This window comes from Drosophila ficusphila, unplaced genomic scaffold (assembly GCF_018152265.1).
Source record: "Drosophila ficusphila isolate 14025-0441.05 unplaced genomic scaffold, ASM1815226v1 contig_414, whole genome shotgun sequence".
NCBI lineage: Eukaryota > Metazoa > Arthropoda > Insecta > Diptera > Drosophilidae > Drosophila > Drosophila ficusphila.
Window position 1 is genome coordinate 4,100,168 of NW_025064328.1, and position 15,285 is coordinate 4,115,452.

General features: G+C 40.8%; 2 protein-coding genes across 3 annotated transcripts in view; one reads left to right on the forward strand and one right to left on the reverse strand.

Moving 5' to 3' along the window:
- Positions 1–6,361: 6,361 nt before the first annotated feature.
- Positions 6,362–7,555, reverse strand: LOC108087621 (odorant receptor 59a). The gene is made up of 2 exons (XM_017185063.1): positions 6,831–7,555; positions 6,362–6,776 (listed from the first exon to the last, which is right to left on the reverse strand). Exons 1-2 carry the CDS (start codon positions 7,553–7,555, stop codon positions 6,362–6,364), a joined length of 1,140 nt encoding a protein of 379 aa, XP_017040552.1.
- Positions 7,556–10,918: 3,363 nt separating this feature from the next.
- The window catches only part of LOC108087714, a 53,268-nt gene continuing 48,901 nt past the window's right edge, over positions 10,919–15,285 (forward strand). For both annotated transcript variants that reach the window (XM_017185234.2, XM_017185235.2), the window contains exon 1: positions 10,919–11,171. The gene's annotated coding sequence lies outside the window, so the exon portion shown is untranslated. The remainder of the gene's footprint in view (positions 11,172–15,285) is intronic.

Here is a 15,285-nt window from a genome sequence, read left to right on the forward strand (position 1 = left end):
ATTTCGCACTCTGCCGAGAAACAGGTGCTTCATTGCTGTTTTTTTGTATTTTTTGCTTTGTTTCTGCGGTTGCAATAGTGGCAATCTCGTGGATGCCGCCAAGTGCACACCCGAACATTACGTTTCAAGTTTACCTTACAGCACGCAGTTTTTAATCACAGCCAGCAGTGACCTTAAACATCAGCAGACTCTGCGTCTTGGGTTTCGTGTAGTTGGGCTTGGGTTTGTTTTGGGTTACGGCATTGGGGCATTTACTCTGGCAAATGCGTTTGCCAGAGGCAAACAAAATCACTCGCTCCGAGTGACACACAACTGGCCGGGCCTCAATAGAATCAATTAACTAATTCCTGCAAATTCGATTACTTTTACTAAGCCGCCCTCTATTATTCTGTCCATCAGTGTGATTAATTTCTGATTGATTGCATTAAATGAAGTGCAAACAAAATGTGTCTAGATGTGCGACATAGAAGTACCCTTCAAAGGTTAATATTTATCTTCCACTAAAACAAATTAAGTTACAATTTATTCGCCAGTTGCGGTGTGTTGTTTCTAGAAATTTTGGCATTGCTCTGGTCCCCTCTTATCTTTATATCTTCACAATTATTTCATCTGCCTTGGCTGTGGTGGCATTTGATGATCGCAAAATTAGTTTTAAATTGCCCCTTGTCAGCCGACATTCGTGTAATTTTATGTCATTTTAACAAATGTTTATCTGTTCGGACGTGAGCGAGTCACTAAAGCAAAACATGTCAAGGTCGCAACGGGTATATATCGTTAGTTTCGAAGTGTCTAGATGTTTTAAAAAAGACAAAAACTATATAAATAGACACAATCTAATATACAAATAAATATTAATAGGACATTTTCCTAAGCAACTGCCAAATTTGAAAGCCTCAATTTGAAGATGTTGCATCTGGAAAAAATACTTGTTCTTAAGTTAACGAATGCATCCAAAGCAGATTATTTTCAATTGTATGCATTTTAAAAAGCAGACCAAGCTTTAAAGCCCTTCCGAACTGAAAATATGTTTCCCACAAATTGTATACAAATATTTACACATATGCATATAAATGGTCCCATTTACAACTGGAAAACTTTTCTAAAAATGAAACCATTAGAAATGTCAATACAATTGCAAAGGAATCAATGTGAGTTCGTTTGCATTTTGTTAGCATATTTTGCAAGTTTTCTTACCTTTATCACTCTGTGGTGGACAGAAATTTCTCTTCATTTGAGTCACCATGAAAATTTATAAGTCTTTGCGGTTTTTCTAGCTTTCTTTCTCCAAGTAAGCCCTCAGGTTAAGTACAAATGTTTCGATCATTAGGATATATTCCTAGCAAAACACAGAAAGAGTTAAAACCTTGGCAACGAAACGGCTCATTTACCTTTAAATCGCATTAAAACGCTTTTAAAAAAACATTTAATCACTCGTTATCAGTCAACCAAAGCCGTAAAAAACGTTATGCGAATGTTTGTTTGCTTTTCGAGAAGAGAAAGCAATCGGATTAGGCGTATTTTGGGGTGTTGGGTGTGGGTGTGGGTGGGGTACACACGTCATCAGCATAATTGTTGCCATCCTCCGAACACTCGTCATCGTGCTCATTATTGTCATTGCCATTCGGCATTTAAATTTTCAATTGTCCCGCCTGCCCGCCGATAACTTCAGCATTTTAGTCCTGCACGTGTCGCGACCACGCCCCCAACAACCCAGCGCCCACTGAGCGTGCCGTAACAGGAGCTGAGATGCACTGAAAAAAATACTAACATATTTAAAATGATGTTTCTCTTATAATGCAAGATAACTTAAAAATGTTTTAATACTTTTAATATTTAAAATCGAAATAAATGTGCTATAAATAAATCAAGATTTGTGAATATAATAACTGAGCTAATTATATTATTTTTTCCTCTGTAATGCCTTGGTTACCAACGTTCTTTCTGTTTATTCGCGTTTCCACTCACATTTTCCGCATATAAGGAGCGAAATGCCTTTTGGCCACGTTTATTACCGCCGCGCAGAGTCGCGTCATTTGCATTTAAACGGCAGCGTGTTGTGTTACCTGTGATTAAGCGCAACTGCAGGACTCCTCGTAACCAGCTCGTTCAGCTGGGGATTTATGGCAATCGTTTAACTCGCATTTGTGGGCTCATGCTGACTTTTGGGTACTCGACCAGTGGCTCGATTTAAATTTATGCTGTCGAATATTATTTGAAGGCTTTAGCAGGAAAAACCAGGAAGCTGATGCAGCAGGAGAGTGTGGTTAACGAGGATTAGCACAAGCTTACGGATCTTCCGGTTTAAAAACCCCTACTTTGTAATCATATAAAAACCAAATATTTCAAAATACTAAATATTTAAATTAGTATGCTAAAACTCAATATTGGTTAGTAGTTAGCTATGTTTTTCAGTAATCAATTAATGAAAACAAGACCATTAAATAATTTTAAAATTTACCTCAATAATATAATGCTTTATGGCTGAACCCAAACTTAAACACTTAAATTTGAATTTGGGCATAATTCAGCTTCTCCGCTCTAACTGTTCGCCCTATCTCTCTATCTCCCTCTCTGCCTGTAATCCCGTCTCTTTCGCACGCAGTCGACAGCGGCTGTCACTTGTTGTCGCTGTCAATTAAACGTAATCCCTTCGGCCGAGTTAAAGCCCGCTCTTCTTTGCGTATTTGCAGACAGGCTTGTGTCAGAAGCCAAACTAATTTTCGACCTTTCGTCTTTCGCCGGCGACTGGAGTTCAGTTGCTTGGCTTGGCTTCATCGCAAGGGGCACAAATAACGCTCATTAGCCGTAATGAGTTATAGTTGGACTGCAATCCACATCGGACGCCAAACACTCTTTAGCGTCAATTATGCTGGGCGGAGGAGCTTTGCTTTTTATGGGCCTGCTCGTCGTAAAGTTTTGAGCTATAAATACTTTGGCCAAAGGCCTTTTGGGCCGTGGCTTAAAACGGGAAATATGGCTGTGAGTTTGGGGGAGAAGTTCAGAGGGAGACGGAATCCTTCAACTTGGGAGACCGCAAATTGTTTGACATTTGGCACTGGCCGCCCAAAGAATCCTTTCCCGAAACCAAATAACCCTATATAACTCCTGCTGCCATCCCTTTTACTCCAAGTGAAGCTATCTCTGTCGCACTTACCAAATAGTTGCTGTGTTGTGTTATTGTCACTTGCCAGCGGCAGTCTTGTGTTATTTTAGCCAAGTTTTCCGTCACACAAGAAGGACGAACTTTTTGTTGTTAATTCGTGCAAGTTTTGGGCAAGTATTTACGTGCTCCGCCGAGAAAGAGAGGGGGCTAGTGCCACAGAAAGAGAGGGATAGAGTTACTGGCAGCCCGGCTGCTGTGAAAGTTTTGTATGTTAATGGCATAGTTTAGCCAAAATGTTTTTACTGACGCTTCCCTGCCCACTCCAGTAAATATCCTCATCCGCATCCGCATCCGCATCCTCAAATTTTGCAAATCCACTAGGCCACTGCCTTTGCACATTTACCCCGGCTCACATTTCCCCGCCAAAATTAACTTTCACTCACCGCATCGCCCCCTCATCGCTCACTTAATGTGCCATTGCCCACGTTAAGTGACTTTCTTATGCCGGTTGTAAAATTTCCCTCTTTATATGGGACCATATGGATCCTGTTCCAGCCACCATCCATGTTTTTGGTGCACTCGAAAAAGAAATACCCAACAAAGTCATACTATAAACAAAACAAATATAATTAAATATTGCCATCATAATATTTGTGCTGTGATAAAATAAACTCAAATTAGAAATCTTCTTAATTTAGTTGTTTAAGTAACCATTAAACATTTATGGAAAATATATTTTTGTAAATATATTTATCAAACATATTCCAAAAAAGCTACAGCATTAAGTTATTTAAATGTTTTGACTTCTTACTTAAATAACCTGAATGAATAATTAGAAAGGTTATTTGGTTACTTTGCCTGTGGAAATTTTCCACTCCTTTTTCAAGTGTGAAGTAAAACTTGAGCCAACATAGCTGTGGTTAAATATGCCAAGACTTGGAAAGCTTGTAATTTACTTGAGTACACCGAGCTGCAGATGTCCTTTTTGCCCATCCTTCGGTCGCATGTGGTTGTTTGGCCAACTTGGGCCATTGGCAAAACTTTCGCCGCCACAGTTCAAGCCATTTTTCTTTTGATTTACTTCGGAGAATTTAAAACTTCTTGGTCTGCTCACTCGAATGCGGAAACTATTAATTTGCAGTCAAGGATGCTGGCTGTTGGGATTCGGTTTCAGTTGGTTACATTTCCCCCGCCCCCGGCCAAACGATAGTTGGTAATTAAATATAAAGTCGGGCGACCTAACTCCAGTTAGTGGGAATTTATTCGGCCGCACCTGTTGGGTTTTGTGGTTCCTGTGCCGTCGAGCGGTTCGAGTGGCTCACGTGTGTAACCACTTGATGCTCAAGTGCGGAGCCGGAGCAGTCCTCATCAGCATGTGGATCCTTAGTCTCGGCAAAAGCCTTTGGCTGCTTGTGGCTGTCACAGCAACGGAGCCAACAGCCACTCGCTGTTGCAACCGTATTAACATTCAGCTTAGCAACAAATTTACTTCGGTCGGGGCAAGTGGCCAATGAGCCACTCCAGCTGAGTGTCGTGCACTGAAAGAAAAGCTAAGTACTTAGCTAAAGAAGTACGGAAGGCAAAAACCTTAACAAAGCTAATCAACAAGTTGTTAAATGTTATAATGGAAACTCATTAGTAGGAGTGTTAATGCACTATTAAAATAGAAATCATTAATGTATTAAAGTTTATTTGGCTTGTTGTTTTATTTTGTTAATAGAAACCAATGATTGTATTTAACTCATGAGGTTACTTTGAAAATAAATTACTCTTTTATATTTTAATTTAATCCCTTCTCTTGAGAACTTCATTTTTCCCAGTGCTCAAGTCTGGCCAACTAAGTTAAATCATCTTCCCCAAGTGCAATGGAATTTCCAAGTAACCGCTCGCCCAGCTTGCAGACTCCGCTTGAATAAAGGGAAGCGTTGAGCACGGGAAATGATGATGGCGATGAGGATGGCGATGGCGACGACGATGACGAGGACGATGACGAGGTACTGACGAAATGAGCCAAGTGACCAAATACAATTTCCGGCTGATAACAAACAGCTGAGTCTGCTAACTGAACAAGGATCCAGTGCGGAAAACTTAAACAGCAGGGCTTAAGCAGTTTGAGTTGTTGTTTGTTTTGATTAAAAATTAAGCATGTCCTGGTTAGGAGGACTGGGAACCTAGGAGATGGAGCTGCAGGACCTACGGTACGTGCTCGGCTTGGGGAATTAGGCGGCAAGCAGGAGTAAATGTGTTCCGTAATAAATTCAAATCAACTTTGGATGTCCGGGTACAGGGTCATCAAATCGATTGGAACACAGAGAGTAACACCCACACAAACGCACTCACACACCCACACACACACGCAGCAATCCCAGGATGCTCTTTAGTTTTTGCCAGCAATAAATTTTAGCCAGTTGGTCCCTTTTCGGGCTTCCGTTTTACAATGTTCACTTTTGCAGATCCAACACGGACTTTGTCCCGACTTAAGCGCATTACGGACTCCGGCTGCGACTCCGGTGGCGATTCCGGAACCGGGGAGATCCGGGGAGTCCGGGAATCGGATTCGAATGAAAGGCAACGTCTTTTAATGTCTTATCGCCTGTGCAAATAAATAAGCAGCGAATGGCATTCGGCTCAAGTCCTGTTATCCTGGTTAAGCAATTGATTTGTTCGTTAACTGTCTTATGCAAATTTCGCTGAGTGATTCAATTAGCCAACGTTCAGTTTAACACACGTGGCGTATACTTAATAAATTGGCGCATAGAAGAATACGAGAAAAATCGACAACGGCACACAATCACTCGAAATTATCGTCCTCTATTATGCTCTTTTGCTATTTATATCTTTCAGGTTAGTCCATTTCCGTTGCTTCCGTTTTGTTAGCTGCGACGGAAGTTGCCCGGCCGCCATTTTGTATGCAAACACGGATAATGGCTTCCGGCTGTAAATGCCATTGATTAAGTCCTGAGGGAAGAGGCCATTGCACTAGCTCATAACTGAAATAAAAAACAAATCTTTTATTTAGAAAGAAAAACAAATGAATGAAATAAATAAATAAAATATGAAAATAAATTGTATTCGGCTAAAGTTTTAATATAAATATTTAGATCCAATGTAAATGTCCGCAAGGTAAACAAGATAGTTTTAATAAAGTCAGTAAAGCGAATATAATGAAAGCAAACGATTTTTTCTTCTTATATTTTTGAAAAACACCAGAAGGTTTAATTCGTCTAGAAAATAATTGGTTATTTAAATGCACTCAATCTACTTTCTCATGCGTATAATTATGGTAAACAGGGAGTAGGCACCTTTCAGGGTGGAAAAGAACGTGTCCAGGTGGATTCTCATCATGCCACCAGCCACAGCAGTGCTCTTCTTCAAGGACTGCTCGACGAACAACATCATTTTCCGCTTAAAGCTCTTGCTTTGAGTGGGCCAATTGCAACTGAAGGCCGCGTAGTGAAGCCGTCCGAACCAGTATTCGTTGTCGGTGCCAAAATAGCAGGACGGGAAGATCTGCAGGGGCATGGCCAAGGAGTAAAAGATGAAGTACATTCGGGCCATGGGCTCGGTAACAAAAAACACCAAGGCGGCAATGCCAATACAGACATTCAAGGCAGTCACCGTGAATTGAATAAACATGGGCAGCGAAATGAAGCCCTCAATGCGTCGGAAAAGTCTGTAATAACAAAAGAGATTAAAATAAATCCATTAACTTAATATGTTCACTTACTCTAGCAAATGTTTGTGATCGGTGATACAATCCTCCAGCTGCTTTTCCGCATCTTTATTGGGATCCAGGCCAACTTGCTCGAATCGATTGTAGAGCATTTTGATGTGCGAGGAAACCAGACACAAAACCACCGCTGGGAAGCAATCGCTCACATAGTTTTGCAGCAGTTGAAAGGTGATGCCGCCGATCTGATATAAGTTAGCTATATAGTAGTTCCTGGTGGAATGCAGCCAATCGAAGGGGAACCAGGCGGGGTACATCAAACCCCGCTCCTCCTTGAACAGAAAGGACAGCTCGGCGAACAAGGCGCACGGCATGTAGATTCCGATGAAGATGTAAAGGACATTCCGGAGCTGCACCCTCACCTGACCGTAGATGCCACGTTGTTCCGGACCCACGACGCGTTCATCCAGAAGCCTCAGAAGTCTCTCCATTTCAACCACATCCCTGATATTGTAGGCGTAGAGCAAACACTTAACCGAACAGGCGGTGCAGGTCGCAAATGTGGTCAAGTTGAGGATGTCTTCGGTGAGAGTGCGGTTTTGGAACAGCGACATTCCCAGATGAAAAGGGTAGCCCAAGGTCACGAACACATTCATCAGGATACTGTAAGTGATGTACAAGTTCCGCCAGGACTCGATTCGAAAGTGAGCCACTCCCAGGACTCGCCAGGCTGTCCAGTGGCTCTTGAAAAACTCCAGACTGTCGACTGAGACCTCTGTCATGTTCCTTTGGTTTATTTCTTTAAAATCGGTCGCCGCTTCACTTAAATAGTCTTCGGTGTTACTTCTATTGGTGCGATTGCCCAATTATGTAATTAAGCTTGCGTGGCCACAACAATTAGGAATTATTGCGGCCACCTGCCGATAAATTGAGGCTTCCCATTCAAGCATCAAATGGGTCCTGGCAATTCAATTAAGTACCACGAGTGAGAGAAGGAGGACTCACTTGCCAATAGACATCAATTGGATATTCAAAATAAAGTCCGAACGATTTTTTTATTATTGTGCAAATTTAAATCTACTTCGATTTGTATTTAAATAAATATAAATATGATTATAATGCAATTTTATAATTTCTCGATATTCTTAAAAGGATCTGCTGTTTAGTTAAAAGTTTTTTAATTCGCTTCGTTCCTTAAACAAATCAGAAATAAAGTATTAAATGGTAAATTCCAGAAAGTTTTCATGCCCAATTATTTTGCTTTAATGGATGAACATGATTACCTTTTTCAAAATGTTATAAGTTCCACCTTGTGCCACCCTTTCTGAAACACAATACACATTACCTGGTAGTTGGTATAAATGACAAAAAATGAATACCATTTGAGAGGTAAAATGCAAAAAGTTTTTCGAATTTGGGGATCGACTTTGTTGTTCAACAATTTGCACTCCATGCTGATTTGAACAATGGCAAATGAAATGCGGAATTATGCATGTCATAGTTTCAGGTGAGCACTTTGGCGAATCTGGCAACTGTGTGGCTGCTTTTATAATTAATAAAACCGGCACACATAAATCTGTACCCACATTTTGGCTCTATTCCATTGTCGCTGCTTTTGTCAGCGGTTTTTGTCGCTCAAATTTTGCGCTAAAAAGTATGCTACAGAATTTATGGCGCACTCGCTGTCAATTTTACAAGCGTACATGCGAATTTATGGCGCATTAAATTATTCGCTTCGTAAAAATTTCAACGCTGGTGGAACAGGCCCGGGACTTACTTGATATTTCCACATGGTGCATGCAATTAGCATGTCCAGACGCAGGCGGGCAAAAAACATGTTGCCATATTGTTGACAGGCCCATAAATTGTTGCATGCCCGTCGAAATGGCAACGGGCCAAACACAAAATACAAAATCCGGACTCCGGTCGGAAAATCGGGGGAAAGTGGGGAAACAGCCACGGCTAACAGCCATCGCATATATGCGCATTTAGATGCATCGCAGCTTGCCGTTCGGGGACAATCTAAGGTCTTAATTGTTGCATTTTTGCACAGCGACGTTGTCACACAGTCTGCCCCATTTGTTGTATGCAGCATCCTGCCCCTCGCCCCGCTCCGAAAATGCTCTCATGTGCGGATTGTGGATGCCATAACCCAATTACGGCGAATGCCGCAAGTTTCTCGGCGGATGAAAGTGTTGTCTAGTGTTCAGCATCAAGCTTTTAACAACTTGCTATACAACTTGCTACGTTAATATTTTTTGTCAGATTTTAAAATTAAAAAGAAAAAACTAATTTAATTATTTCAAAAAAGTGCTCATTCTTTTTTTGACCAGTTTATGATTGAGAAACCTAATTTTGAATTTATAGCGAACCCCCCTTCGCAGACTAAAAGCATAATTTGTTTATCCCCATTATGGACCAGGATGTGCTCGCACACGACATTAGGTCCCACGAAATGGGGAATAATTAGGGGACCACTTTTTTCCAGAGCCAGAGATCGCGCCCCAGCAACTGTCAGCGAATGAGAACGACAACAATGTAATTATCATAATTAAAAGGCAGCCCCATTCACCGAAAAAACCAACTCATCCACGTGCCCCGCCAAGGCGAAAAACTACGCCAGCCGGCGACCGGTCACGGTGGCCATGAATTTCCTATTAACAGTCGTTCCCAGAGACACACAAAAAAAAAAAAAACCAAAAAAAAAAACAACGAGCAAGATTCACGGCGGAGGCTCAGAGCGGTAATTTGGGAGGGGGTTGAATGGGGGTGGCGACGGGGTGGCGACGGGGTGGCGACTGGGAACTGCATAATTGGGCCAGGTCGCTAATTGTAAAACGGTGCGCATTAATTGCGTCTGCAGCGTTGCGCATTTTGCGGTTACCCCCTCTTACCCCCAATTACCCGCTCTTTCCCCCTCTTACCCCCTTTCCCCCTCTCCACCCCTTCCACTGCCAACCCACCCATTCAAAAAACCAACCTCCATCCGCGGCCACCGCAAACCGTTATGATGAAACACTTATGCAATCGCACCCCGCTTATGAGAGACGCGGTACGTGTTGCTTTGGGGCGGATGCAGCTGCATCCGTAATGCATTCTTATCAGTGATTCTTATCAGCGCTTTCCGAGTGCGAACTCACCACACTGGAAGGCCGGACATTGCCGAACAGCTGAGTAGGGAGAGTCCTTTTGGCTGCGCATGTCCAGGATGCGGTGAGAGAAACATCGCGATATAAAAGGACTTAAATTAAATCGAAATTTATACTTTGTTTTAATAAATTGAAAGACTTAAATAAAAAAAGTTTAAGGGGTTAGAAAATTTGATCTATGGCTTAGTAAACAATATTTCAGATTCAAACTCAATAGATTTAAAATTGTGTACATTGCGATATTTGCACATGATTGACAGACTGAACGGGCTTTACGGACCTTAAGGACTTGGACAGACGAACAGATGGACTTGATTGACTTGACGAATGGATGAACGGGTTGACGGATGGACAGATTAACGGATGGACGGATCGACAGATGGACAGATGGACATATGAACGGATGAACGAATGAACGGATGGATGGACCGGTGGGCGGTTGAACAGATTAACGGTTAAACGGATGAACGAAAATAGGTCGATCTATTTTGGAGATGTTCATTTTTCAAATTATTGTATTTTGATTGGTTGGAAATAATTTTAAATATATGAAAAGCATTAGAATGCTCATGAGTTTGTCTATTGAAATCACAGGCTTCAAAGAAAACTTTTATAACAACGAAACTTTTATAAACTCATTTTTATAGCTGCATGCAACAGTTTACTTTCAGTTTCCCAGAATTTCGCTTATCAGGAGCGAAGCCGCCGCTTCCAGTCTAATCAGAAACATCGCTGGAAGGCGCCGCCAATTCAAAAGAGTCAAAAAGAGCGAGAAAGCGGGCACTAACCTGCCTCAATAGCGGCCACTGTGTCGGCTTTCACTTTCTCCCGGCGCTCAGCTGCTGGTCCACAGACCCACATGGATGCTTCGGGTCGGAACCCTCGGCGCTTGGGGTTCGTTTTCGCGGCGTGGTGAGTTTCCGAGCATTTAAAGCCGACTTTAAGGCTGAAGTTGCGATTTCGATAAGCGGTTCGCAGTTCGTTCTGCAACGCGTCGCGGCGTGGTTGTGTTTCAATCGAGATATTTCCAGAAATATATACTTAAATATATCTCGATCCCATCGGACCAGAGATCGCGAGTTCAGTGAAGTGTTCAAAGAGTTTACGACAAGCCTGTCAGAATGGCAGCAAGAATTTTTTAAAAATCATTTTGTGAAAAATCACTATCCCTTTATTGAAATCATATTTCAACGGATCAAATTTAAATATATAGAATTAATATAAGTTAAATTTGGAGTACACTTTTAAGGTATGTAGGGGTTACAGGTTTCACAGTTTTTTTTCATCATTCCTTTTTCATGCCATTAAAAAAAGAACTACCAAAACTAAGAAAAACAATAAAAATTTGTATGCATATTGTAAACGAAATTCCAGGTTGAAAGTGTATTGTTCAAAAAAATTATGAAAATAGTTTGGATTTCCACAGAATTTTTTGTTACGGGTTCTGGTTGTTTTTATGAAACCTTTAAGAACTTAAAAACACGGACATACGTAGTGGATCAGCGAAAGCCAATAGCGAAAAATTCTGTAAATAAGAAGACAAATAAAAACAAAATATTTTTATCGGTGAGACGAAAAAACTATGGAAAATATAGGTTGACTGGCAGAGGATTTAATGCCAGACGAGGACGCAGCTCAAGTAAAAGTAAATAATAAATTTCATTATTTTCTACTGGGAAAATTCACTGCGAGTCGAAAAGAGTGGGTGAAGTGGGCTCGCTAGTCAATTAATTAGGCGGAGGCCGGAGAAGTCCGTATGGAAAAATGCTAAAGGAGGCCCACCGAAATCGTTCATACGCCGTGTGTACTTTGCCTGGCCTTGTGTGAAATTGTATTTCCACATTGACTTTGACTCGGAACTTGGCCAAAGAGCGCCTTTCATTCGGCCAAATTAATTTAACTCCTTTGTTTGGCTGGAAAATTCCGGGTACCAATTAACTCGAGTCCATTTGGCCAAATGAAGAAATTATGCTTCTTTTATGTCAGCACATTTCCCCGACAGACTACCAAAATTCGCGGGGATTCGCGGGGCAACCAACTTATTAGTCGCTTCATTCAAGTTAATTGCCATCCAGGAACACTCAGCAGCTGAAATCCCGAGCTTCTGTTTCAGGTCATTGTTTTAATTTTGGGCATTTACCTGCACGCTCTTAGCCGGTGTTTACTTTCACTTACCCCGCCGCCTATCCGCCCATTAATACTTAACTTTGCATACAAATGGGCCAACTGGGCGCCTCTGCTTTATGAATGCAAATTTTCCCGGCCTCCTGCTGATGCCTGCAGTTTCCCATTGACCCGTGCTCCCAAGGATGCCGTCCTGTCACCGACTGTTTCAGTAGCTTATTTGCATACAGTGTGAGAAATTTGTGCAAAAGGGTTTGGCACCCAGGAGGGATTTGGGAATGAGCCAGGCAAAGGCAAAAACCGCAAGTAAATTTGCGGTCTGAGTTATGTCTTTATTAAACCCTGTTTGCCGAATGTCATTTTGTTATTTCCAAAGGCATGGGATTTTTCTTTGATGTTGCAACTAGTTTTTAATCTGATGATTTAATACCTGTTAAAAAAAATGGTAAACCTTTAATCCAAATTTTTTCAAGTGTGTCCTTTTTCGATTACTAACAAAATAGAAAATAAGCAGCTTGCTTGTTGCTAAAAAAAAAAAAGCTAAGGCAGCAGATAGTTAGGCTCAGTTGGCAGTTGTTTTGATTCCACTTATTCGCCGTTTACTTTGTGCCTTTTTTTTATTTTTTCGTAAAACTTTACAGATATCCCAGTCGCGGAATTCCAAACAACGAGTTTTATGTAAATAAGGAAAGGGAAGCACGAGAAAAGCGTATAAAAATATGACTTGAAAACCTACGACAACCGACACGTGTTTCGGCTCAAATTTCATTGAGATTCCTTTGAATGGGATTCCTACCCACTCTTTTTTCGAACCACTTGCGGCTTGTTACCTTATCCTTATTGGTCAATCGGCAAATGAGCTTGCATAGTTTCCGAGACAACTACATAATCCCCCATTCAGCATTATAATTACAATGGAGCTCGGCTTGTATTCATTCACTTGTGTGCACTAAAAATAAATTTGTGAGCCAGAATACTTTATATAACTTTGAAGCTCATGTTAAATTCAGAATAGCAAGGCACTTAGAGAGATTAAATATGTTATGCTTTTTGATCAAATATCTTAATTTCAGGTAGAATACTTAAAAATGGGTAATTCTATTTTCAGTGCATGTGTGCTGTTTGTGTGTTTATTCTATTTAATTATTGTTTCGGCTAAGACTTTAATGCATTTGATCATTGACACAAGCCACGCAAATTTAATTAAAATTTAATTTGGCAAACCGAAATGCAAATGCTGAATATTTAAATAGCAATGATATGCGGAATAAATAGAATTTCTGTGAGCCTTTGCTTCTACTTATTTTGCGCCTCTATTTAAATTAAATTTTGAGATTGAGTAATGAAAGGACATACTTACACTGCGTTTTTTAAAGCCCTTCAAATCGGCTTAAATGATTCTCGTTGCCTGGCGCACCTTTGAAAATTATTAATTATGCACTGGGAATTAGTAGTGAAATTCCCTAATTCCACTCGAAGGTTGAAGTTGGCTTTTATTAAAAGCCATTTTCGGTTTATACTTTCCTTTTCTCTAGTATTTCAACTTAAATTTCTGATGGTCCAGTGTCGGTTTTGTGTTGGGCATTTGACATGCAAGCAATTAATTAAGGACAACTGTGTTCACAGCTCATTTCAGAAAAACTCATGGGCAATTAATCTAATTGGCCAACCGAAAAGCAGACATACTCAATTAAAAAGGCAACCAAATTCCACACGAAAGGCTGGAAAATGTTGATCCTTTAGTGGGCATAGTTGACACGCCCAATCGTTTACCAATTTAGTTGCTTTATCATCCGATTACTGCCCTAGAATTAGTCGTTAAATTAGTTATGATTGTGGCGTGTTAAACATTAATTAAATTCCCCTAATTTGCGGTGTGCCGGAAACAAATTAATTATTTAAGCGATTTGAAATGCACTCCTCGTTCGGATTGACGGCCTGTTAAAATCACGCCCTTATGGTACACCCCACACTCATTAATGGTTATAGATTTTCCCATGCTTTGAGCATCAATTAGGGGTCAATAAGGCAATAGGTTATTTACTCTTCCGATTTGATTGAGTGTCCTTCAGCTCACGGCTTGTTTGCAGGTATTAATTAGGTATGGCATTCAAATATCGATGGTTAGATATGGTAAATATATAAACTACAATTCATTTAAATGAAATATGCACTTATTATTTATTGAGCTTCATTAAAATGAAATATACAAAAATAATTTATTGAGCTTTACAATTTTTATGGACAAATTGTATACATATTATGAAAAATAAATTTTAAAATACTTTCTTAGGTTAAAGCTTAGGATTGTTTGGAATTTTACAATTAAGAACCTTTTTTCAGCTTATTATATTTTGACTTTTCGGCTGAATAGCTAATTGTGCTGCTTGCCTATCTTTTTATTACCATCTCGACTGAAATACAAAAGGGGACTCGCGGTTTCCTGGTCCCAGGAGTGCCATTCCTTTGGCGGTCAGCAAAAGAAACGAATGACAGAATAATTGCCATCGAATGCCAAAGTTGAGTTACAATCCAGCCGACTGGCTTTTCTTGCCACTCCATTCAGCGACTTTTCCCTGCTGTCCCTGCAGATGATTTGTGCCTTTCTTTCAGCACTTTTCTTTTTCTCTAATGTTTGCTTTTTTTTTTTTGCCTTTCTTGTTTTTTTTTTGTTTTTGGTTTTTCTAGCCCAAGGCAGCAGGTGCTTTGTGGCGAGGTTTTCTTCGGCCTGTCCGTGATTGAAGCGCTTGCAAATGGCAACAATTGCGGCGGTTCTCCTAATAACAAATGGCCAAAGACTGAGGACGGGGCAAGTTTTATGGCCGGCCTCTCCGGACGCTTTCCCAGCGACTTGTTTGGCCAAGTGTCGTTTTCAAGTTTTCCCTCTAGTTTTCCCTCTATTTCTGGTTCAGTTTCTCCTTCTCCTTCTCGTTCTGTTTCTGGTTCTGGTTGAGCGGTAAGGGTTTCTCCGTTGTCCTGTGAAAGTGAATTATGGCGACAGTTGTCAGTGGAACTTTTAAGCTGCCTACGGAGATACAGAACAGAAAAAGCAAAAAGGCAAAAACCAAAGGATGCGTCTGCACTCCGCTGCGGAGAAAGTATTAGAAAGCAGAGCTGCGCAACTTCCACGAGGCAAGCGTATCATTTGTCAGGCCTTAATACCCGCCAACTTGCAACTTCCTTCTGCCCCAATTGAAGCTCAAACTTCAGCAACAGTCAAGTGTCAAGGTTGACGGCTG